This window comes from Psammomys obesus, unplaced genomic scaffold, assembly GCF_907164565.1.
Source record: "Psammomys obesus unplaced genomic scaffold, mPsaObe1.curated_primary_1811, whole genome shotgun sequence".
In the NCBI taxonomy this organism is placed as follows: domain Eukaryota; kingdom Metazoa; phylum Chordata; class Mammalia; order Rodentia; family Muridae; genus Psammomys; species Psammomys obesus.
This window is the reverse complement of record NW_026596039.1, coordinates 667,882-693,023: the sequence shown is the minus strand read 5'-3', so window position 1 is coordinate 693,023 and position 25,142 is coordinate 667,882. Positions and strand designations below refer to the sequence as shown.

The 25,142-nt window shown below is 49.3% G+C and overlaps 1 protein-coding gene across 2 annotated transcripts; it reads left to right on the top strand.

Annotated features, from left to right (window-relative positions):
• Positions 1-400: 400 nt before the first annotated feature.
• On the top strand, positions 401-25,142 carry Slc37a2 (solute carrier family 37 member 2). Of its 2 annotated transcripts, XM_055622259.1 has the most exons (19): positions 401-530; positions 13,701-13,782; positions 14,225-14,318; positions 14,438-14,516; positions 15,866-16,001; positions 16,390-16,466; positions 17,344-17,510; positions 18,039-18,076; positions 18,375-18,527; positions 18,777-18,867; positions 20,173-20,235; positions 20,580-20,665; positions 21,338-21,386; positions 21,539-21,612; positions 21,827-21,905; positions 22,022-22,119; positions 22,356-22,420; positions 22,628-22,684; positions 24,124-25,142. In XM_055622259.1, the coding sequence occupies exons 1-18, from the start codon at positions 472-474 to the stop codon at positions 22,656-22,658; spliced, it is 1,521 nt and encodes a 506-aa protein (XP_055478234.1). In that variant the 5' UTR covers positions 401-471; the 3' UTR covers positions 22,659-22,684; positions 24,124-25,142. The 2 variants fall into 2 exon arrangements, with proteins under 2 accessions (XP_055478234.1, XP_055478236.1); XM_055622261.1 differs by lacking the exon at positions 22,628-22,684.

The following is a 25,142-nucleotide window of genomic DNA, read 5'->3' as shown; positions in this document are numbered from 1 at the left end:
TGTGGCGGTCCCACTGCGCTCGCTTACAGAGCACCTGATCTGCGCTGTGTCAGGGCACAGCACCACTTAGCACAGGTAGCTCTGTGGGAGACAGGACGTCACACCGAGTTGAAGACTTATAGGACTGCTGTTTTCAGTTCCCCATCCCTCGTGAAAACGGAAAAGCGCAGACCAGAAAGAGGAGCCGGAGGAAACTCCCGACTGCTAGTCTCTGACAAAGAGAGAAACTTCGAGAAAACAGATGGTAGCACTCAGAAAACAGTTGCCAGTGAGCGCAGACGATAGCCTGGGTTTGCACTCAGCTTGACCTGGAGGGCAGGGCGGTCATGTTCAAGGGGCGGGGGCTCTGGCCATGGGCCTGTCTGGGGCGGGCCAGCCGGCGGGGCATTTAAACCGCAGCCAACGCTGGCGGGGACGCGCGCAGGCTCTGCGCTCTCGATTTTCCCAGTTTTCGGGTACCGGCTTCGCAAGATGCGGTCTTCCCTGGCTCCGGGTATCTGGTTCCTCCGTGCCTTCTCCAGGGACAGCTGGTGAGCAGGGCTGGAGAGGGAGGCTGCCGAGACAGTCAGAGACTTGCTTAGGCGGCGGATGTCTCTGCCAGTCCCTGGGGTGGGGGAGGGGGCCCTAGCTCTATCTGGCGGCGCAGGCGTGGAAGGTTAGTAACGCAGACCTATTAATTTCACATTAGCCCAGACTTCTGTATGACCCTTGTGAAGAAGCCAGGAGTGTTCATCCTTTCCAGCTTGCCATTTTGCATCTGCAAACACAGGCGCACAGGCAGGCACCTGTAGAGTGCCTCCAAGTGTTATCTGAGCACTTAGGGGACCCGGACTTGCATGTAGGGAACAGAGGCCAAGGAGCAGTAGACTATAAAGGTAGGCAGGGAGCTTAGGCCCCTTTTAGGTTATATTTTATTGATTGGATTAGGTAGTAGAAGCCAGACGTCACTGGTTCTGGGAGCCTGCCTGGGGGGTACCGTACGTTCCAGCCTCAGGGATATCTAGCTAGGGGAGGTCTCTGGGATCCGAGCTGCCGCCGCCCAGCACTGGGGGGTCGCCCTTAAAAGCATGAGCTGGCATGCAGCAGTTGTCTTCAGGGCCACCATGTCACCCATATGCTGGGAGGAAAGGTTTCAGCCACTCTCCATTAGAGCGTTTGCAGCTGTGTGCTTGGTCTGCGTGGAGATTTAAAATATTTTGTAGTTGCTCTCAGTTACAAACTATAAAACTTAACAAAATAGTCTGGTGCTGGCTTCTCTTGAAAAACAGACGGCACAGCATTGCCAAACCTAAATTCTCAAACTAAACTAAGGGTCACCTTTGGATTGGGCAGATACTTAAAGAGAGTGATCAGTCTGGCCTGGTTTTAAAAAAGTTTTTTGTTTCCAGTCCTGTCAATCAGGCTAATCATTGTACGCGAAATCCTTTATGTGGTCCTTTTTAAATTCGCAACTATTGAACAGTCTTGTGTTTTCAGAAAGATATGACTCTTATAAGGATTTGAACATGAGCGTATTAGAGAGTGTATCACCTTCATAATGAAAGAGCTAGAAGATGTCATGATTGGGTAGAAAGAGAATTTAGAGGAGAGCGGAGAGTTAGCAGACGTGGGTGGCAGCAATGGTTGCATAATATACTTGCTGCCCCTGACTTAATTTTTCCGACACAGGGTTTCTCTGTGTATCCCTGGCTGTCCTGGACTTTGTAGACCAGGCTGGCCTCGAACTCAGAGAGATCTGCCTGGCTCTCTGACTTTAAATTTAAAGGTGATTGAAATGATAAGGTTTATGCTGTGTATATTTTAACACCCTTTTTAAAACATAACACAAATAAACTCATTTATACATTAAGACTCTTGAGACTATCTCAGTAGTGGACATATTTTACATGACTTATCTGTTAGTTACCACTTCAGAGAATAAAATAGTTCAATGTCAAGAAAAACTAAAATCAGGATAAATGAGAGATTAAATTCAGACAACCTGAAGGTGTCCTCTTTTCACATCATTGTTTTCTTTATAGACTCGAGGTTTTTTTTTTTTTAATCTCCAAGAAAGGTTTTTGATCACACAATAAAGTGGGTCTCCTTAGATTTAATCTCATTGTTTACTTATGTACGATAAAAGCGTTAGTTAGCCAGGTGGGTCATGTTAAATTTGTGTTGCTGAAAGTTTTCATAAGGAATCTTTTTTTTAATTTAATTTTTAAGGTGTGTGTGTGTTTCCTTTGTGTGTGTGTGTGGGGGGGTGATACGTGTATGTCTCTGTGGAGGCTGGAGGTCAGCCTCAGGGTCCTTCTTCAGAAGCCACCACTCTTCTTCCTCACTGGGACCCACTACTTCCCAGTCAGCCCCCAGAGCTTTAGGTCTTGTCTCTGCCTTCTGAGGCCTGGGAGCACAGATGTAGCCACCGTCTTGCCAGACTGTTAATGTGGGTGCTAAGGATAAAGCTCAGCTTGTGCCTCAAGCACTCTGCTACCTGGGCCACTGCCCCAGTCTTTTATAAGTACCTCTGCGCTGTTTTATTAAAGTCATTTTACTATTTATTGCCTTGAGATAACATGCCAAGAAACTGTCTTAACCAGGTTTTACCTGCTGTATCTATAGATTTGGTCAAATTCCTCTTTCTTTAGGTTCTCTAAATATCCTAAGGCTTTTAGACCTCCAAAAAAAACTTTCTTCTATTTATAAGACTGGAAACTCAGAAAACTGCTTTTTCCTTGGAATATTCTATTCGCATTTACTCCATGCAGTGAGCATCAGTTCCTTGAAAGGGGCCAATATACTTGATATTAAATAGACGTTGTTGTCGAATACAATAATCAGGCAAGGCCTTGGTTACATAACCAGTTCTTCTAAACGTGCTCTTGTTAAAAGGAGAGAAGAGATTCTTATTGAAACTTTACAAATAACCATATTGCTCTGTAAAACAAGAGGACTCAAAAGTTTCTTCATTCTGTGGAGTTGAGTAGGAGGCTGCATTTCAGTTTATAAAAAAATGCAATGCCTATTAAGTTGTTATGTGTTACAGATCCCCTAGAGGAAAGGAAAAGGTCTTCCTTGTACTGGCATCCTGAAAATGGAGCCCTATCATAACATTTCAGTTATCAGTGACCGTCACTGGCAGTTTCCTTAATCCTGTATGATCAGTGCTGCTCCTCCACATCTTGGCTTAGTGATCCCTGGAACTCAGCTCCTCAGGAAGAACAGAAGTCTTCCTAACCATCTGTTGCTGTGGAACCTTCGGAAGAATAAGCGCTCAACTTATGAAAATGAACAAACATGATTTAGAGAGGAGAAACCTTTAGATACAACATACAAGAATTCTGAAATGGGCTGAAGAGATGGCTCTTTCATTAAGAGCACTGGCTACTGTTCCAGAGGACCCAGGATCTGTTCCCAGCACCCACATGGTGGCTCACAGCCATATGGCACTCCAGTTCCAGGGGCTCTGGCCTCCATGGGAACCAGGCATGCAAGTAGTACACAAACATGCATGCAGGTAAACTCTCACACACATTAAGTAAAAATAAATACGTCCTTAAAGAAATCTGGGACTCATTCACATAATATGCAAAGACTATAAACAACAACAAAAAACAAAAAACAAAACAAAAACAGAAGAGTAAGCTTGGGATAGGTCCCTAAGCATCTGGTTTGTAGGTAAAGATCAATAGCCTGGGAAGATGCTGTATTTCAAATTAAAGAAAGAGAGTTGCAGTCTATGTAACATTTTAGCTGGTAGCTGAAATCATGGCAGGCAACTCAGAGTGTTGCCATCAGATAACACAACATCAGGACCAGTGGAAATGTGTGGTGAAGCCTCTAATTCTCCCATACTCAGGAAGCTGAGGCAGGTGGGTTGGAAATTCAAGGCCAGTCTGGGCAAGTAGGGGACCCTATCTCAAAATAAAAATAGAAAATGGCTGAGCATGTTGCTTAGTGGTGGAGCAGTTGCCTAGAACACACAAGACCCAAGGCTCAGTCCCCAAATACCCCAGACAAAAACAAAATGGACGGAAAGCGCATCCAGAAATCTGTGCAACTTCTCTTACAAAAATTTCTAAACTATTGGTAAAATGATAGCATTTTATCTATTTGAGTTTGATTATTTCTTCTGATTTCCCAGTGATTCTAAGTATTGGTTTGCCAAGCCATACTAGTTTCAGCACTTCTTTTAAAAAGTGAAAGATCAAATTTAGGTGGTTTTCCAAGAACTCTGTTTTGTTTGTTTGTTTGGTTGGTTGGTGTTTTTTTTTTGTTTGTTTGTTTGTTTTTGGTTATTCCAACAAGGTTTCTTTGTGTAGCCTTGGTTGTCCTTTTGTAGACCAGGCTGGCTTCTAACTCACAGAGATCCACCTGCTTCTGCCTCCTGAGTGCTGGCATTGAAGGCGTCCACCACCATGCCCAGCGCAGGAATCCTAATTTTCGAAACCACGTGAGATGAGTCACCAAGCCTGAGCTTGCTTTGGAAAGATTTTCAACATACTCACTTGCTTCTTTTCAGACTTTCCACTTGAACCTATTACAGTCCAAGGAGCTCTCACTCTTATCCGTAAAACACACTTATAACCATGCATGGCAAATGTTCTACCATCAAGCTACATCCTCAGACCACAGTAGCACGTATCAGGGAGAATGAGGGGTGATAAGGGTGAATTGTCTCATGCCAGCGCCTCAGCACAGGAATGTACACAACACAGCCCTCTAAACCTATGTCGCTTGTGCACTCTTTTCCAAGTAAGGTCTCTAGCCCACACTGGCCTTTGAACTGCCGACGTAGGAAAGGGTGAGCTTGAATTTCTGATCCTACTGCCTTCCCTTACTTAGTGCTGGGATTATACGGGTAAGCCACCCTTTCTGGATTATGTGGTACTGGGGATGGAAGCCCAGGGCCTTGTGTGTGCCAGGCAAGCACACTACCAACGGAACTGCAGCTTCAGTCCTGCTTGCACACTTCTTAACTGCTCAGCTCTCCAAAGCTCAAGACATACAGGGCTAGGGATCCTTTTACCGCTCTGTGCTTTTGAGCTATGAACTCTCTGGAACCTCCGTTTTCTCATCAGTAGGTAGTTCTAGAATATATGTCTGATAGCTCATATAAAGACTCTTGGCTTCTGTGGCTGATGGAGGATCCACAAGAGATGTCTTCCATTTTCCTAAAGAGTGTGAATTCAGATGCTCTGCTGTCCCAAGAACCAACGTTTTGCTGAAAAGATGCTATACGGAACTCCCGGGCTCGCAGAGAAAATGAGGACATCACCCTGCCTTCTTGGAATTAGCAGCAGAGCTGGGGAAGTGCTGTGCACACAGCAGTCATCAATCTTATTTTTATTTTGTTTTACTTGTTTGCTTTTGCAGCGTTACGTGTAGACCCAGGATCTTGTGTAAGCCAGGCAAGTGCTCTGCTACTGAGCCACGTTCCAGCCCCCGAGTTAGCAATTTTAGAAGTAGTGCTGCATGTACTGAGTGTCAAAGGGTGATGATTCATATATTTAGTGGCAGTTGAATTGATCTTGAAGAAAACTGCCTCCTCCGAGTATATCTGATACCTGAGGTATTAGAGATTAGAGGCACAAATTGCTTGGCATGTAAGAAGTATGCAGTAATGGTGGCTCTCACTGTCATTGTTACTGACGATCATTACAGATGGATGTTAGTCCAGTGGACATTTCCTGTGCTAAACAAAATATAAGCTGAGCTGGGAACAACAGGATAAGGACTTGTGTGAAAAAAAAAAAAAATGAGAAATGAGCTCCATCACACGTTACTTTCACATGGCCCTAAGGAGAGCATTGAAATAGACATGAAGATAACAGATAGTCTTGGACTCTTCACCTGTGAAATACGGATAACAGCAGTACCCGCTCCTAAGATTGCTGAAGTTTAAATGAGAAGTATCTGGATGTGTGCCAGGCTTGCCGTCAGCCCTAAAGAAGCTTTACTATCCACTGTCATTCTATAAACTTTTCATACTACTTTGCGCCTGGTATTATTTGTCTTTTTTTTTTTTTTTTTTAATGAAAGGTTAGTTCCCTCACTAAGACATACTGGTAAAACGAGACAGAAAAGCATGTAGCTTGCACAGCATTGAATCGCTGGCAAATGACTACACTGGAGTTGGATCTGTGTTAATCTGACTCCTAAACCTTTGGTCTTCCCGCTGTACTCCTGATGGTCATGTGAGTGGAAAAAAAAAATTACACTTCGTTTGGCTTTAGACAAATCACTTAATCTCTCTGAGACCACATTTCCTTAACTATAAAAGGAAAAAAGCAATACTTATATCTCAGGGTGTTAATGAGATTAAATGAGAAACTTGATTTTTTGTGTATATATATGTGTGTGAGTGTGTGTGTGTTTTGCTCTTGCTTTTCAAGACAGGGTTTATCTGTGTAGCCTTGGCTGTTCTAGAACTTGACTGTAGACCACACTGACCTCAAACTCATAGAAATCTGCCTGCCTCTCCCTCCCCAGTGCTGGAATCAAGCATGCACCCCCCCCCAGCCTGAAAAATATATTTGTAATTGAAATAGAATTATATCACATTCCTTCTTCACTCTTCTTCCTCTAGCTCCTTCCAGCTTCCCTCCCTTGAGCCCTTCCCACGCCCCCCACTCTCAAGTGGATAGCATCTTTATCTTTACAGTGTGTGTAAATGAAAAGCTTTTTAAAGCACTTAGGCTACTGTAGTTGGGATTTGCTAGGCTGTGGAAATTTCTCTTGTGGAAGGGATTTGGGAGGAGGCCATCACTGAATCATCTTTGAATTAGGCAATCTTTGTCTTTGTACTGGTTATTTGGTATTCCAGCCAGCAGGAATATAGCATTGAAGAAAGCAGTTCCTGGAGTGAGGCTCTGAGCAGGTGGCACCAGGCGTGTGGAGGCTGGCGGAATCTGTGGAGTTTCTGCCCAGTAGGCGTTACTCCATTCCTAGTCAGGACTAAGTAGACAGCCAGTCCATAGTATTTCTGAGCCACCAAACACCCATGGTCTCTAGCCCTGGGCCTGCCTGATTCTTTCCCTTTCACAATTTTGCCAATATTGTGAGGGCATGTGGCGGGGGGTGGGGTGGAAAGGGGGTGCAGCTGACAGCATGGCATCTGTCCAGAGAGATGACTTGTGGATGATGCTTACAGGGCTGGGTGAATTTCCCCGAGGCCTTGTAAGGTGGAAAAACTCAGGTCCTTCAGGAGGGAGCAGGGTGAGACAGCAGCTGGATGAGCAGGAATGGGTGTGGAGGGAGAAAGCTTTCACAGGCGGGAGGAGCAGGAGCTGGCCTCCCACACAGTGTGTTCTCCCCATACCTTAACGTTCCCCTGGAAGCTGGACAAGGCTGACAGATGTGCTGGCTGTGCTGTGGAGTTGGGGAGAAAGATAGAGCAGAAACACACGGACCAAGCGACACTGCCTGGGTTAGACACTTGTGCACACCCATTGTGTTTGTCAGTCCTTGTGACAGTCTTGTGCAGTCACAAGACTTTTATTTTAAAAATAAAAAAATGGAGGCTTGAGAGGTTAGACAATTTGCTCAAAAGTCACAGTCAGTTAGCAGAACCAGAAATGGAGACTCAGCTTCTTTTGGCGTAAGTCTGATGTCCTTTTCCCTATTCTGTGGCCAGAGGGCTGGAATCAGATCTGAGTCCCGGATGGTGCCTGTCTCTCATCTTATTTTCCTGGTTCCTGCAAAGAGGTGCTTGATAAGGGCAGCAGAAAGAACTGCTTAAAGAGAGCTGTGAAAGCCAGAGCTGTGAAAGCCAGCGCTGTCTTGCCCTGAGAAGGAATAATACAAAGGATGCTGGAGTCTGCCCATCTTCTTGTCACCTAGCATGTGACCCTGAGGCCCATCCCCCACATCTTTATTATTGCAGCTTGAAGCTGCTGCCTTCTGGGCTTCCTCTTTTCTCCCTGATGTTTCCTCTTTCCCTTCTTAAAGGACAGACCTGTGTGCCTTCAACCTCCACCATGCTGGACGGTGCTGTGTGACCTGGTCTAGGAGGCAGCAAGTGCCCCAGAGTTGTCTTCATTGTTGGTCAAGACCTTTCTTCAGTCAAGCTATACCAGTACTCTCTGAGGTTAGAGTTAGACAGTCCCAAAGTAACACACCCATAAAGCACAAAAGCTGTCTTGGACCAGAGAACAGGCCCACAGAAACCCATGCTTCTTGCTCCCTTTTCACTGGGATTGAGTGTTGGATTAGAAAGATCCAGTGGACATAAGGCTGGACCCCAAGATCCTTCCCAGAGAAGAAATCACTGGCCAATAGCCACAGGAACTCAGAACTTTCTAGATGAAATATGTGGTTAAGGTGATGATCTTTCTTAGGAAAGAGGAATATATATTTGAGAAGCGAACCAAGTAGGGGAGCCCTAAGAGCTCAGAATGGATGGACAGAGTAAGCTGGAGCACACGGTGTCACTCGGCCAACAGGATAATTGTGAAGGGTGCAAGTTTGTGGGTTTCAGAAGAGCTGGCCAATAGGGATAGAGTTCCAAAATCAGACCCCGCCCTCATCCAATTGTCACTAGGTTGGTGTGATGGTCATGGGGGACCTGGGTGGGCTGTGTCACTGCTTCATTAGCAGTGAGGGTGAGGCCTCATGAAGGGTCCCGGAGGGAACCTGCTTCCTAGGACTCCAGCTTTGTGGCCATCATCACATTCCCGTCCATGCTATATTTGTTTAGAATACAGACTTTTTCAGAAGTGTGGAACTTTCACCCTAAGTCATCCCCATCTCTCAGAGCAGATCTAAGGCCCAGCCAGAGAAGGAGGAGGAGAGAAAGAGGCCTGGGATTCTATGGGCCTGTTCCCTGACCCAAGAAAGCTCTCTCCTCAGAGACCTTCCCAGCCTGGCCTGGCCCTGCTGGCCCTTGTGTGCTGCAGGCAATGACTCAGGACTCTGCCCTTGGGAATCTGTCCTTGGATGGCCCTTCCCCACTAGGCTATCTCCCAGTGTTGGTGGAGGGCTTGTTGGAGGGTGAGGGTGGTGGCACAGCCAGCATTGATCCTGCTCTGGTTGTTAGTGTACCCAGCCCTCTATCCTTTTCAGAACTTGCTGACCCCAGAACAGGCACACCCAAGAACAGGTCACCAGGTTCATTTCCTCAGAGGAAGTGCCAAGGTCAGTTGCAGCCACATCCTGACGTTGATCTCTGAGGCTATCCCAGGTTGAAGCAGGGGTGGTGATGATTAGTAACTGAGAGGGTTTAAACCCCCATTGTCTCTAAGTCATGGTCATGGCTATCAGAGTTGTACATCAACGGAGGATCAGGCAGGGAGCAGGGATGACTGGGGAGAGGGGCCTGTTTCCACCTCTCCAGAGATCAGAGGCTGCTCTTGGGGTCTCGTTGGCTTGTGGTGGTGGTGGTAATGAGGGTACTTATAGGTGGGGTTTGTTTATTATTTATTGCTACTTTGGGACACATTGTTCCCTGTTCCTAGCCCCGAATCATTCTTAGTGCAAAGTCTTAATGAAGTTGATAAAGCTATTATCGAGGTCCTGGGAAAGAATAATTTGGATTGTTAGCTAATACTTAAGAGATAGCTAGTCCCTCTCTATCTGACTTGGTTATTCAGTAACCAGCATCTGATGGAGGAGGTGGGACTCTGAGAAGCACCACCTCTTGCTAACAAAGACCTAGAGGGTCATGGGACAGCAAGCCCCATGTGGAGCAGTCTGTGGGCCTTCCCCAACATGTTCCTTGGCCTCTGAACTGCTTGTCCAGTCCAACTCTGCACCAGGGCGGCCATCCCTTACTGCGTGGCTCTGCAAGTTTTCTCTCTCCTCTTGTGGGGTGTCTTGGTTCCAGAGGGAAGGAAGGGCTTGTGAGAAGTGAAACCTGCAGGTCCTGCCCTGCCCATATTCCTCAGCTGTCAGGCCTGTGAGCTTGAGTTCCTTGAAGCCTCAGTCTAGCCTCGCCCTTACTTAACCTACCCCCATGTTGCTTAGGCCCCTTTCAATAACAGCCCTGGGGCCCTTTCCATGAACACCTGATGTGGCCTGAAAGGAGCACTGGCTAGTAGGAGGGAGGCCTGGCTCCAAGAAGGCTGGGGCCCAGCCAGTGTTATGAGCTTAACCTTTTACCCTCTAGAGGCCAGGCAGGAAGCCCCAGAGGAAGCCAGTGTCAGGCTAACACCACACAGCAGAGCCAAGGAACCCTGGCTCTCAAGGATCCCGTCTTTCCTGCTAACTTAAGGGTCAGGGTTTTTGTTAGGAGGTTGGCATCTAGGTTGAGCAGGACCCTGAAGGACTGAAAAAAAAAAAAAATCACAGGTCAGAATGCGATCTTCCTGTCCTGAGAAAGATCTTAGCTACTCAGAGTCAGTTTCCTGTATGGTTGCAGACTCTTTTGCAGCTACCTTCCCCTCCCTAAACAAGGCAGGGTACTAGCAACCCTAGGTCTTTGTGTCCTGAGAGACTCAGGTAGGCATCTTTGAGAGATAGGAAGGGCTGATGGTCTCCAAATTTCTGCCAGGCAAATAAAGGTCCGGAATTCCCCTTGTAAAACAAGGGCTGCATCTACTCCTTCCTGTGCTAATTTGAAATAGTACCAGCCATTTTTAAGTGTCCACTGGGTATCAGGAATGCTTTGAGAACTATAACAAACATCTGTCAATAGTTCTGTGAACAAGGTGGAAAAAAGTCCCTTTTGAGGACAGGTTTAGGGAATAAAACTATATTTTGCCTGATTTTTAAGTTCTCACTTTTTTTTTTTTTTCTCCATGGACATGAGCTTGAAATATATCTAGGGCATCCAGTGAGATAGCCATGTATCAGGAAGTAGCCAGCAGGATGAGAAGACACAGGGACCGGCACCAACCTGCAGCAAGGAAGCCCATGTGGGGCTTCCCTCTGGCTTCACCTGGCTCATATCCAGAGCACCCTCGCCTAGGAAAGCCTGGCCCTTCTTCATGGCTTCTTATCCTTCTCAAGAGATAGCCCAAACTCTCCTTCTTGGCACACAGGGCCACCTGGCTGGCTGGGCTCTACCACTTTTGCTTCTGTGCTTGGCTTAGTCTTCTCTAAGCCAATGCAGTGTTCTAAATATCCTAAGCCATGTAGTGTTCCCAAACTGGCAGCGTTATTTCACGCCTCTATGCCTTGCCTGACACTTCTTCCCTGGCACCTGTCCTAGCCCTGGTTGACTTAGCCATGTCCTGCTTGATTTTGAAAGCACATCTTCTGGAACTTTTCCTGACAGCACTTCTATCCCACTGGGTTTGATGTCCCTCCTGTGTTCCCATGTGGCACAGGCTCCTTGTTTTTACAGAACAGCCCCCCCCCCCCCATTCGCTCTGTTTTCCCCACTGACTTGTGAACTATAGAAGGATCTTTCTTCCCATTTCTCTTGCAATTGTCAGGTCCCTAGAGTAGTGCTTGCAGCATGGGAGACATATAGGTGGACGCAAGGAAAGTCTTGTTTTTTTTCCAAGAACGTCTGGATTTTAGAATTGGACACGAGTATGCCTGTTCGCTGCCGTGGCTTTTTTCTACCTACGGTTGGGAGTGACAGGACTCCAGAAGAAAAGGGCATGGAACAGATAAGGATGAACACCTAGGAACTCAGGCGGGAGAAAGGTGGGCTGGAATGCCCTCTCTGGGAAGCTCCTGGCATCTGGGAGTAAAGGAGTATGGATGTTGGGGGTTGAGGTGAAAGGGAAGGGTTCCAGTAGCTGGCTTGTCCCTCTAGTCCCTCTTCGGGTCTGTGAAACTGATGAGGCACTTGGCATGGCTGCTGACCATGACGTGGCATGTCTTTTGTTGGCCAGTCGTCACTGCTGCACTCTCAGGGGATCCAATGGGACTTGAGTTCCCTAAGGTCTTTCAGAACCAGGAAGGATCTGACATGTCGTGACGGTGGCCACACAGTAAGAGTCCTGGCACCTCTGCACGGCCAGCCAAGATGAGTGGTCACACAAGCTGAGCTGTGTGGCACTTAAAGGTGGCATCACAGGTACCCAAGGACGAGGATGAGAGTAACATAGGGCTGATGCTCCCATCCATGTAAAACTGAAGAAGCCAGAAGCAGAAAAGGCTTCCCTGGCAGGTGAGTGGGAGGTGTCACTCAAAGCTGTCTGCTTGTCCCTGGTTTAGGCAACATCTCAGTTAACTATAGTGTGGCAGTTTCCTTCCATCTATTGCTTCTTGCCTAGGCTAGCTGTGTGCCCTAAAGTTTCCCAGAGAATTCTAGAAATCCCTGAACTAGAAATCAGCTATATGGCAATTGGCAGACTTGGAAAACTTTGGCGTCACCAAGCTTTTTGATGTCAATCACTGGCACAGGCAGGTATCTGGAGTAGCCTTGGCTTCCTTGAAGTCCCTAGAGGACCCATGTGACTCACACAGGTGCCTTGGGAACAAGTAGCCAAGGAGGTACTTGGAGACTGGGTCTCATTATGTAGCCCAGGCTGGCCTCAGATTCCCAGTCTTCCTGCCTCAGCCTCTTGAGTGCTGGTGCAGCTCACCACCACCCAAGGTTTAGAAGGACAATACAGGACAGTGCAGAGAATAGAAACAGATGCCCAGGGAGGAAACTCCAGTCCAGGGCAAAGTGAGACAAGGCTTGGTAACTCGACGCAATTCAGGCTCTGCAGAAACAACTATTTTACAAGACGTGGCCTGCATTGCTTAATTGTATGCTTCGGGGAAGTGAGTTTGGAGTTTGGAGGCAGATTACCAGATAGGTAGGGCAGGGTGAGCATCCTTAGGTTTGTAGAGCCAAGGGAAATGACAGCTCCAGGGCCTGCTCAGCCTTCTCCCCCACCCTTCTCTCTAATGAGCAGAGGCACTGAGTTGTCTCTTGTCTAACATTTTCTTCCACGCTGGTTTGTCGGTGGGTTGTAACTCAGGGCTTCAAGCTCACTAATCATGTGTTCTACCTCTGAGCTGTCCCCCCACCCCCGGTCCCATTCTGAGATCTATTTTCCATATACCTCCTGGTTCCTGGTTGCTGACTGAGCTCAGCTGATTCCTTCCTGGGGAAACAGTGACTCAGCAGGGCACTGCAGGACCCTCCCCAGACCCTTGGGTGGGTGCAGTGGCTGTGTTGCAGTGGAAACTTTGAGAGACTCCTGATCAGACTGCTTTTTCCATCTGGCTGCCACATGAGATAAGCAGCAGGGCGGGAGAGGGCACATGGCATATGTGAGCCACCAGGGAAAGAATTATTTTTCCGCCCAGTGGAGTTGATTAGCCAGGGACCATGAGGGAGAGGACTCAGGCTTTGTCACTGGCTGTCCCGGCTGAGTCATCTCTTTCTGTAGTCTGGGTTAAGACTGCTAGCTTCTAAGTGTGTGTGTGTGTGTGTGTGTGTGTGTGTGTGTGTGTGTGTGTGTGAATATGGATCTCACTCTGCAGACAGAACCCTCCCCTTTAATTCCAGCCCATGCCAGTCATTGCTGACATTAGGGAAATGATTTTAACTCAATGTGGCCATACTGGTCCACACACCCAGACACAGAGACACCCTTGCCTCAGTGGGACCCTAGAGAAGATAAGGGGTTGGAAAGAAGGTGGCAGGAGTGTGTGTGTGTGTGGGGGGGGGGTGCTTTCAACAGAGGTTCTTTGCTCCCAGACACTCCTGGCCTCTGCCCCAGGAACTTGTGCCTTGTGCAGAGAACCTGGAGGTGAAGCGCTGATGGTGCTGAAGCCTTGGGGATACTGCGACTGGGCTTCTGAAGACTGGATGCTCTTCTCTCCTCCAGGTTCCGTGGCTTCGTCCTGCTGCTCACTTTCCTCATTTATGCCTGTTATCACATGTCCAGAAAGCCCATCAGCATTGTTAAGGTGAGGAGGCTGGTTGCTAAGGAAGAATGTAGGACATCTTGAGCCTGGCAGACTTGGATGCTGTAGACCTCAGGCAATCCCCTTCCAACTTCCTTTACCCTGGTCACTGGCACTGCTCCTTCCACCTGGCGGACACTCATTGTTGGTGACTGTTTCCTCCAACCCTCCTGCAATGCTTTCCTACATGTTCCTTTTAAGTTGGCCTCCTGTTGGTTGGTGTGGGTGAGCTAAGAAGGAAGAGGCTCCAGGCTCTGCAGATTCCATTCATGAGTCTTGTATGGCCACCGACCCTTGTTGGAGGAGGTCCTGGCAGGAAGGAGCATGGACTGTGCTGGCAAGCAGTGATATTTGTGATTGAGTAGCAGGTTGCTTGCTTCTCTCTGGGTGGAGCAGGTTCCAGGGGATGATATGACCTTTGACCCAGGGTGCCATTGCCTTGCAGAGCCGCCTGCATCAGAACTGCTCAGAGCTGATCAGACCCGATAATGACACCCATGACCTCAATGATACTACCTGGTGCAACTGGAGTCCATTTGGTAAAAACAGGGCACATGGCTGTCCCTACTCCCCGGTCCCTCCTTGAAAGTGAAGGGGTGCTTCCTGTGGGGGCAGCTGCCCAGCCAGCTAGCTTTCTGTCTTTCCCATGTGATTTCAGACAAAGATGACTACAAGGAGTTACTGGGAGCTGTGGACAATGCCTTCCTAGTGGCTTATGCCATTGGCATGTTTATTAGGTAAGAGAAAGGCAGAGCCTGGGCCCACTGTGGGGTGCTGGAGGGGTGGGTGCTTCATAACTGCTGTTTCTCCTGACTGACTTGGGGGCTGCAGCTAAAAGTAAGAAAGCTGATTGTGCCTCCACATGGGGCTGAGGCTAAGGCCTCCACCCACCCAGGCAATTCCTCCTTCCTTTTCTGTGGTCACCAAACTATTCCTCCCCACTGCTGCTGGTGGACTCTTGCTATTAGCAGCCCTTTCCCCATGAAGCTTCTTGGATACTCCATTTAAGGAAGCTTTGGTGGATATGGTCAGGGTCCTCAAAGCACAGCCCTGGACATGTAGATTCCCAAGGAGAGCTTACCTAGCACTGTCTAAACTATACAACCAGTGTGGGGTCTTGCCTAGCAAACACAGAGCTTGCTGCCAAGAATTGCAGATGGACAAGGCAGGAGTGTGGCCGTCAGGGAGCTCACCATCGAGAGTAGAAGGACCCTTGGCTTAGCAGCTAATTGGAAACTGCCGAAAAGTGTTGGGTAGCATGGAGTGCAAGCTGGGATGGAAAACAAGAAGTTAAGGAAGGCATTGGAGGAGATGAGCCTTGAAATGTAAAGAGCCACAGGCACTGACAGTGGGGAAGGACACCCAGGCTGGAGGCGCCAGTGAGCACAAGTAGGGAACAGTCTGGAGTGTAGGTGGGAATGATCACAGGGTTCCCTGGGAAGCAGCGGCAGAAGACAGGGCTAAAGGATAAGGTCATTTGCAGAGGGATCGCTCCAGACTGTAGAATGGGAGAACCATGGGAGGAGTTTAGCTCTTTGTGAAGGAGAAGCTGAGGTAGGCTTGAGGCAGACAGGGCAGGTTACAGCAAGCATGACGGCCGCCTAAGCTGCTGAACTTGGGGACAGCAGTGTTTCAAGAGGCTTCCACGATGAGAGGAGGGAGAATTTAGAATTTAGAGTGTTGAGTTTCCATTGCTTTCGGGACATCCGTGTAAAGGTATCCAAAAGGCTATCTGAATACGACCCTGCAGCAAGAAGGGATACATGGGGACCGAACTCATGCAGTTGGAGATGTTTCACATATCATGGTAGTTAGAAGCATGAAGTTGATGCAAGAGACTGGACTGAAGGAAGACAAGTGACAAGGGGTGGTCAGCCAGCAAGGAGGGACATGGGCAACAGAGTTCTCAGAGTAGTGTCAGATAAAGCAGGAGAGTCCTGAAAGTGAGAGCCAGGGTCAGTCTCGAAATGCAGTGAGACACAGATCATCGCTGGTCGCCACTGGCTTCAGCAATACGGGATGGGAGAGGGAGGCGGTAGGGTGGACAGAGCATTAACTGGGAGTTCACCCCTGTCTTTTTCTCTAGTGGAATATTTGGGGAGCGGCTGCCCCTTCGTTACTACCTTTCAGCTGGAATGGTGCTAAGCGGCCTGTTCACCTCCCTCTTTGGCCTAGGGTACTTCTGGAATATCCATATGCTCTGGTACTTTGTGCTTATCCAGGTATGAGCCTGTCTGGCTTGGGCCTTTGTTCCCCTCAGAGTTCCTAGTCATCCACAGGTCACAGCAGACCCGAACTTGTTCTCCTTGTTCTAGTCTCAGATCCCTTCTGTCACCGGCTCAGGACCCTGTTCCCCCCCTCAGAGTCCCACGTGACTGGCTCAGAGTGCCTTCCTTGGGTACCACACTGAAGCTGCATGAGATGGATGAGAAATTTGGTCTCAGCTCACATGACCTTGGGCTAGGAAAAGCCAGTTTGTGACATTGTGTGTGGACATGCAAGCGAGGGAAAGGCATGGTTTGCAGTGTAGGTGCAGCAGGCTCCTGAGCTATGACATTGAGCCTCCTGGACCAAGGGTGCTTGAGCTCACTCCCACCCTCCCTTCTACAGATCTGCAACGGACTTGTTCAGACTACAGGCTGGCCGTCCGTGGTGACCTGTGTTGGCAACTGGTTTGGGAAGGGAAGGTGAGTGTGACGAGGGAGTGGGACTGACCCTGATCGGGGGTACAGGGTGGTGGGGGTTCTGGGGTACTTTCAGGAAAAAAGATTAAAACTGTGTCTTCTTTCTGGGTCTCGTCCACGGAGAAGAAATGTCTCTGGGGCTAAAGGATAGTGCTGTTTCTCTCATCTTTAGGATTTAGCCCATAGAGCAGGCAGCTTAGGTATACTTTCCATAACATGGTGAAATTCTATTTTTTGACGGAAGGTGAAAGGGCTCCACAACTCTGTTTTCTTGGACTGGGTTTGTGGGGTTGGGGATTTAGCTCAGTGGTAGAATGCTTGCCTAGCAAGTACAAGGCCCTGGGTTCAGTCCTCAGCTATGGGGGGAAAAAAGACAAAAGAACAAAAAGGTTGCCTCAGTTTCTCACCTTCAGCACTGCTGGTCTGAGCTGTTCAAGTTTTGCTCTGGGGGCTGCCACCCACACTGTTTTTTTCAGTAGGCATGGTATCTCCCCGCTAGGTACCAATAGCGAAACCCAAGTTATGGCCATTGATCTCCAGATGTTTTCAGATGTCCGCTGAGGGGCAGAGTCACCCTCAGTTGAAGACTACCGTTTTAGAGTCATACTGGTGGGGATCAAAAGAGGAATGGGAGGTGATTTCTCTGTGGTCAGAGTTCCATCTGTGCTTGCCCCGGGGGCTGGCTGAAGCAGTGGCACCCCACACAGTGCAATCAGCTGCTTGACCACAGCCTGAGGCTCTCCTGCATATCTTTAGGGGCTCTGAGAATCTCAGCTGTGGGTTCCTCCTGGCGGGTAGAGGCAGGCAGCCTTTTGAGCTTGGCCGGGACTTTTTTGTTTTGTTTTGTTTTTCCATTTTTATCCCCTTTCCTTCTCTTCAGGCGGGGATTCATCATGGGCATCTGGAATTCCCACACGTCTGTAGGCAACATTCTGGGCTCCCTGATCGCTGGAGTCTGGGTGAACCAGCAGTGGGGCCTGTCCTTTATCGTACCTGGCATTATCACTGCTGTCATAGGCATCGTCACCTTCCTCTTTCTTATTGAATGTGAGTGGACCCTTCCCATCCCCGTGCCCTAACGTGTTTATGGGAGGAAGCAGCTGGATATTCTTTGAGTGTTGCTGCTCAGGCTATTGGATGACTAGCTTTGTGACCCTAAACTGTTTTGTTTTGTTTTGTTTTTTCATCTGTAAAGTGACAGCAGTACTTGCTCTGGAGGTTTTCTGAAGGTGTGAGGGGGACAATGTCATTTCAGTGTTTTGTCTGTAGCATGTGCTCTGTTAAAGGACTGTGCCTCTTAGATTCAGTGCAGACAGCTATTGTTTTTTGTTTTTGTTTTTGTTTTTTTCTGTTCTCTGGCAGCTCTGTGTTGGCAAGACCAGGTTTAATTGCTACTATTCCATGAGGAAGTCATGACCCAATTCCTACAAGAGCCAGGCAGGCCTAGAAAACCTTCTCCCTAAATGCTGGGGACCACATGGGCCGTGCAGGGCCAACTCTGCGCTAGCTTAGACCCACTGTAATTGGGTTGACTGTTGGCAAACTTCTCAGAAAGGTGTTTGTTTCTCCCCCCAGATCCAGAAGACGTGGACTGCACCCCTCCTCAGCACCATGTGAGTTTGTCATCCCAGCCCTACCCCTGCCCTCCTCTCTACATCGCAGAGATGTAGAGGGCCCCATGGGAGGGCTAAGAGTTGGAGAAGAGAGCTGTGACTCCCTAGTGACTTCACAGACCCAGTGCTGGGCTCTTGGGTTAAACGCCCCACAACCTGCTAGACCTGCCAGCCCAAGAGAAAAACATACACCTCCCCCAGCATGGCTGTCTCCTACTTCTCACCAGGGCTGTCCTTCCCATTAGAGAAGGCTGGTACCTGGCCCTGCCCCCAAGAAGGGATCATGTCCTTTGCTTAGGGTGACCTGGAGAAGGAACAGGACAACCTGGAAGATCCTGTGAATGGTCCCTACACCAGCAGGGACAGTAGCGTGGACATCGCAGCCAGCTCCTCCAAGGAGCAGGGCCCTGAGCCTGAAGCCATCAGTTTCTTGGGAGCACTCAAAATCCCGGTGAGATGCTTGTGGAATGAAGGAGAGAGTCTCTAGAGTTTTCCATTAAATACTAGGGGATGGGGTAGAATCTCCGTAGGTTATCTTGACATGACGTGCAGCATTAGGCACATTGCTGCCATTAGGATAGAGTGTATACTTGAGGTTGCATTGTTGGGGGTTGAATGGGGTAGTGCTATCTGTGGGGCCTCCGCTGGACTGGGGATTTTTCAAGTCCCTTTCCATTGTGCCCTTTCTTGTGCTTCCCAGGGTGTGATCGAGTTCTCTTTATGTCTGCTCTTCGCCAAGTTGGTCAGCTATACCTTTCTCTACTGGCTGCCCTTGTACATCTTCAATGTGGGTAAGTCCAAGGGGAGGAAGAGCTGAGAAAAAGGATCTCCAAGGAGGCCTAGGCCACTGCTGGTGCAGGGAGAATGCCATACCTGGGTTTGCTTCCAGCACACAGTCAGGCCCAGGCCCTATGCACTGTCTCTAGCCACGTGCCCCCTTGGATCTGACTGACTTGGGACTTAGGAGGGCAGAGTTCTGTCATGTAGTCCTATTTTCTCCAGCTTGAGTGTGGACTGCTTGGCTCAAAGGTGGGTAGAGGTCTGCCTTGAGTACCTCTAATTCAAGGAAGAGGCTGTGTGAGCTTTCCTACTCCATGGACTCCAAGGATCTTCCAGGAGCATCATGGGAGGGATCTTTGTATTGGGGTCTTCTGGACCACACTGAGGGAGCTGCCCCAATGCAATGGCTCCTTTCCACTGCTCCTACCTAAGGATGTAAAGGTGAAAAGAAATCACTGTTGGTTGAAAGGGTCTCTGGTTTGCCAGTAATGGGGTAACCTACCAAAAGCAACATGCTCTACTTTCCTGACCCCCAGGGTTCTGAGAGCCCCACCCCTCACCCACGACCTTTTGCCCAGAACTGCTTGACTCTTTCCCGGCTCTGGAAAGAGACAATGGCTGTCCGCCACATACACACATGTACTCTGAATGGGAGCTCAGGAAACCGTGGGGATTAGTCATGACCAGGTCTCAAGCTGTGGCTTGCCCCATAGCTCTGCACGAGGGGCCCCTCTCTCTGATACTGGCAGGGTACCAGGGCAGTTTCAAAGGCATTGTGACCCTTTGTTTTGTGGCTTTGATGCTGACTTCAGATTATGAATCAGCCTTGAGGGTGGAGTTACAAGCTTCTGGATGTTCCCCTTTTCTAAGCTGTGCAAGGATCCTCATCTTCCTTGCACAGAAGGTCTCCTTTTGTGGCTGTGGGCCTTAGCACAGACCTAAGTTGACCTGCCTAGGAAGAACCCCTGTGGATCTTGCTTCTAGGTTAGGAGCAGATCAAGAAAATGGCTGTTTGGGCCAATGCTCAGTCAGAACCATTATACTCCAGGAAAAAGAGTTAGAGGTACTGTCGTGGGTCAGGTACCAGGCTTGCAGGAGAGGCCTTGCACTGAAAGGTCTAGGCCATCCTTCAGGGAAAGAGAACAGTTTAAGACTTGGGGCCTGAAGGGTATATCCTAAGCTGCTTCAGACCATGGGCTCTCAGCTTCTTCCTTAGGCTGAACCAATGTCCCACAGGGACTCTTCTGGCCATGGTATTCGGGAGCTTTGTCCCGAACCTCCCTGAGTCTCTGATTATGGTTTTGTGTTTTCCATAGCTCACTTCAGTGCCAAGGAGGCTGGGGACCTATCCACACTCTTCGATGTTGGCGGCATCATAGGTGAGGCCCTGTCCTTGTGTCCTGGCAGGCTGTCTTCCCTGTTTGCTTCTATGCAGAGGCGCAGAAAGAAGGGACAGCAGGCCATATTCTGGGCTGTGGCTCCAGAGAAGAAAGGCATCCTGGTGTATCCTCATTTCTGTTCCTGCTAGGCTGGGTGGGCCTACGAGAGACAATCATGGTGCTTTGGTTTCCTGGCGTGATGGGTGCAGGGGAAGGCTATAGAGGGAGGTAGTCTTCCTTAAGGCCAGGCCAGCAGTGGGCAGGGCGATGAGACAAAACTAGGTGTCAGATGAGGAGCAGCACGGTAGTGTCAGGGACAGCGTGTGAGTGAGCTTGTGTTCCAGGTGGCATCATGGCAGGGCTCATCAGCGACTACACCAATGGCAGGGCCACCACTTGCTGCATCATGCTGATCTTGGCTGCTCCCATGGTGGGTATAATCTCAGGGTGCACATGCCTGTGAGCAGGTGTGTGGAGCCTCATATCTGTGTCTTCATCTCTACACTTACATACATAGCTGTCTCTTGGTACATGTGTTATGTGTGTTCCTGGGCATGTGCAGAGAAAGAGAAGCAGAGTGAGCAGAGGACCAGGCTCTGTGAAAAGAGACTGGGACTGATAATTCTGGAATGGGATTAATGATTCTCTAGCCTTGGCAGAGAGGAGGGATATCAGCTGCTACATGTTTTGACCAAGGATCAATAAGGAGATTGAGGGTAGACATGAGAAGACGTTTGGGGAAAGGAGAAATTACAGAGCCCTACCTGGTGGTACATGCCTGTAATCTCCGTACTTGGGAGGCAGAGGCAGGGGGAATCAGGAGTTCAAGGTCTTCCCTCGGCTACAGAGTGAGTTTCAGGGCAGCCTGTGTTGCACGGTACTCATTTCAAAACCAACCAACCAACAAAAAACCAAAACCAAAAGTGGAACTAGAGAGTACCATAGTTAGACCATCCATTTCTGAGACATTTAAAAGACCTGAGAAGAGCAGATATACAAGGCAGGAAGAGCAAGTGATATGTGGCATTCTAGAGCAGGCGGAGCCCTGCTCAGACTAGTAGGCCTAGCCTAGCAAGAGAAAAACATCTCCTTCTTCCTTCAGATGTTCCTGTACAACTACATTGGTCAGAGTGGGATAACGAGCTCCATAGGTGAGGAGGTGGAGTGAATCCCCCTGCTTCCCGAGTTGCTGGAACTCCATGAAGCGGGTGTGGGGCCAAGGGTGGGGAGTGTTGCTTACTCTGAACTTGGGGTTGCACACAGCCTCTCATCTCTAATCATATCATCTCTTCTGTCTTCCCAGTGATGTTAATTATCTGTGGGATCCTGGTCAATGGCCCTTACGCACTCATCACCACAGCAGTTTCAGCTGACCTGGTGAGTGGGTCACTCCTGGGCACCAGGCTGGTCTGAGGGCTTGGTCAGGGGTTCTGTCTACAAGGCCATTTCCCCGTCTTCCTTTCACATCTGTTGTCCCACAGAACCACATTGGCTCTTTCCTTTAACCCCAGGGCTCCACCACCACCCTCCTCAAGTTAGCTCTTATGCAGTGGTTTTGCTTAACTCGGGCTGTCCCACTCTGTCTCCCCAGGGCACACACGAGAGCCTGAAGGGTAACGCCAAGGCCCTCTCCACTGTCACTGCAATCATCGACGGCACCGGCTCCATAGGTTTGTTACTGGCAGCTGAACCCCAGCCTTATCTTGGACCCCCCCCCCCCCAAGTGCACTGCCCAAGGTGGTCAGGAAATGTATACATACTGTTTTCATGAGATGGTTCTGTATAGGTGCGGCTCTGGGGCCCCTGCTGGCTGGGCTCATTTCTCCCACGGGCTGGAACAATGTCTTCTACATGCTCATCTCTGCTGACGTCCTGGCTTGCTTGGTAAGAGTTCTCAGGGGTTCGTAGTTGTCAGTTGGGAAATGCCTTATGTCTACCTCTGGCATCAAACACTGGGGCTCTGTGGGATGGTGAGAAGGGCAGCTGCCCTTTGCTCAGAATCGCTTGCTCCTGTGGGGAGCAGTGTGCTGTGAAACTTCTCAACCACCTGTCCCAGGGGTCAGCTGAGCCTGGAAGCTCACAGTATCTTCCCTTCCCTCTCTACCCTGAACTCCCCACAGCTCCTCTGCAGGTTGGTGTACAAAGAGATCCTGGCCTGGAAGACAGCCCGGAGCAGAAGCAGCGGGTGAGTTTCCTGGTGGTGGAAGCCCTGCTCCTAACCTCACTTCTAGAACTCTCCCCGGTGCTCAGTTACTCTATATTCAGTCTGTGCTGGTCCACTCTGGGCCTCAGGGACACCAAAGCAGTACCCCAACCTTTGATGTGGTGTTGGACCCTCCTCCCACTTGAGAACTGCTAACCTTGCCTCTGTTGTCCCCGTGTGTCTCCATAGCTCTAGTCTGGCCCTAACCCACCCGCGATAGTATTTTCCTCAAGTTTCATGACTTTTGTGAGTATTTTCAAGTATGACTAATAAGCCATCAGAATGCGGGCTGCATGTCAATCCTCTTCTCTACTCTGGATTTGATTCTCCCATCCCCACAGCTTTCTCTGTTTCCTTGGGAGCCATACCTGGAGATTCAAGCTAGTAAAAGCATGGTGCTTGGGAAATGTTTCTCAGGGGAGCTGAGTGGCTGCAGAGGGCTTTGGACACACCTGTAGGGCAAAGGGGCCAGAGATCCAGAATCGTTTCTTCCCTGAACCGAGGCTGAGCTGCAGATGCCTCCTGAATGTCAGACATCAAAGTCACCTGGCCCCTCTGCCTGGGCTGTGCAGAAAAGGGCGACTACCAATCAAAGCCTCTGGAACATACTGCAGTCAGTGGTTATCCTGGTGTCCAGTGGTGGTGGGTCAGAGGTCAGAGGCTCAGGTGCTGGTGATTGGGCAACTGTCCCTGGGGCCTTGCTGGCTCTCCTGGCAGAAGTACCTTACTAAGAAAAAGAGCTGGCGAAGCCTGGACCTGGGCTGGATGGCAAATGTGAAGACCCACCCCCTGGGGTCATGGTAACCCACACAGTGTCTGGGAAAGCACTTCTACTTTAAGAAGGCATCATGCAAGGAGAAAAGCTGAAAGCAGGAAGTGGTACTGCAAGTGGAGGCATCCACAGGGTCTGCCCTGTACTGCTTTGTCCTGAAGGACAAAGCAGGGGACTGGGCAGGATGATTTTTCCCTTTTTACCTACATTCTCCTGGTTAGGCTTGAAGGGAACCTGGAAGAGGAAGAAAAGCAGAAAGGGAGAAAAAAACAAAACAACAAAAACAAAAAACCCAAGTATGTTGTGAGCTGGCCTGGAGGCCAGGCTGGGCACTCTAGCTTAACCCTCAGCCACCGTGTGAGGCAGGTATTCTCATTTGAAGTAAGGAGCCAGTCCTGGCAGAACCTAAAACTGAACAGAGGTCTGTGGGGGTAGCTTGCCTTTCTGGCCTCTGCAGCTCCCCAGGCTGGTTTTTGGTTTCTTTGTTTTTTTTTGTTTTGTTTTGTTTTGTTTTTTTTTTCCTGGGAGGCCCATTAAGAAATGTGTAGTGATTTACTGGAGCAGGGAGCACTCTAGGCTGAGAACCTGATGTCCCTGGACGTTCTTGGTTTCTCTGCACACTCACCTCTCAGACCTTGGTGAACTCCTCACTCTCTGCATCGCTGAACATAATGGGGATGTTTTCCTCAAGTGCCTGGTAGGGTTGGTCTGAGGCTGAGAGAAGATGAGATAGGGAGCGATGCTTTTTCTAAAGTGGCCAAATGCGGCAGAAACACTTTGTCTTCCATATTATTCTGGCTTGTTAGTGCCTGCCCAACAAGTAAACGGGAGCCCTAATTACAGTGGACGCAAAAGGCAGAAGCTTAAGTTGTGGCTTACTTTCTCCTCCATCTCATCTCTCCTGTTCATGCAGGTATAAACAAATATGATGCCTCAATTGGAAGAGCAGCATGGAGGGTCCCTGCTGCGTACCCAAAATCTCCCTATGTGCAAGAAAATGGAAACTTCCATCACAGGGTGAGGCAAAGCCTTTTGATCTAACCAATCCAGCCCAAACCCACACTGCCACGAAGGGTACAGAAGACTCTCTGGGAAGGGACTGTTGAGCAGCAAGCATGGGAAACTGGAAGACTTAAGGCCTGAGCTCTGGGAGCTGCAATCAGAAGGGATGGGGCTGAAAGCAAAAGGGGAGGACGTTCAGACTCTTGATTCCAAGCAAGAGCCAAGGCCTGGGAAAGGCGTGTCTCTCCTTCCCATGTCCACTCATAACCTCTGTAATCGAGGGATTTCACCTTGTTTCAAAGGTGCCAGGCCTCTCTCTGTCCCTTTGTCCATGAACCAGTCTTCTTTATGTATTTCCCCGAGTAGGACCCTCTTGACCTCTCCTCTGTTTGATTCTGTTGGGAACTCAGCCACTCTGAAGCACGGGCACTGCTCTTGCAGTGCTTGGATGGGGTAAGGGAACTGTCATGGGTACCGAATGGAGGACAAACTCACTCTTTGGCTCCTGAGCATGCCCACCCTCAGAATCCAGTACCTCCCTCACCTCACCCTGAATATGCCTCAGTGGATGAAGACGCTGGAGTGTGTGCTGTGAAGACTGAGGGGTGTCGTGTACAACTGAAAATACCAGTGTGTTAACCACCTGGTGCTCACTGCATGGCGGCTCTCCTGTAAGAATGAACAGGAAGTGGATACAGAGGACTGAAGCCTGAACATGGGTGCCGAGTGTAGATGGAATGAGGCTACCGCTTGAAGCATCTGAGTGACTGTTGCTCAGCAGTTGCTTGGAGCCGTACTGCAGCCACCCTCTGCCACGGGTTCTGATGCAGGAGCTCCTTCCACTCTGAGTGGATATGCCAGGCTGACCCCTGGCATTTCCGCCTGACCTCTCAGCTGCCTGTCAGCACCAATACAGATGTCCTTTGCCAA

Excerpts from the sequence above, each read along its gene's own strand:
- Slc37a2 (XM_055622259.1), top strand. The coding sequence starts at position 472 with ATGCGGTCTTCCCTGGCTCCGGGTATCTGGTTCCTCCGTGCCTTCTCC. Across the intron at positions 531-13,700 it reads GCCTTCTCCAGGGACAGCTG|GTTCCGTGGCTTCGTCCTGC; the intron begins GTGAGCAGGGCT and ends TCTCTCCTCCAG. Across the intron at positions 20,236-20,579 it reads CGATGTTGGCGGCATCATAG|GTGGCATCATGGCAGGGCTC; the intron begins GTGAGGCCCTGT and ends CTTGTGTTCCAG.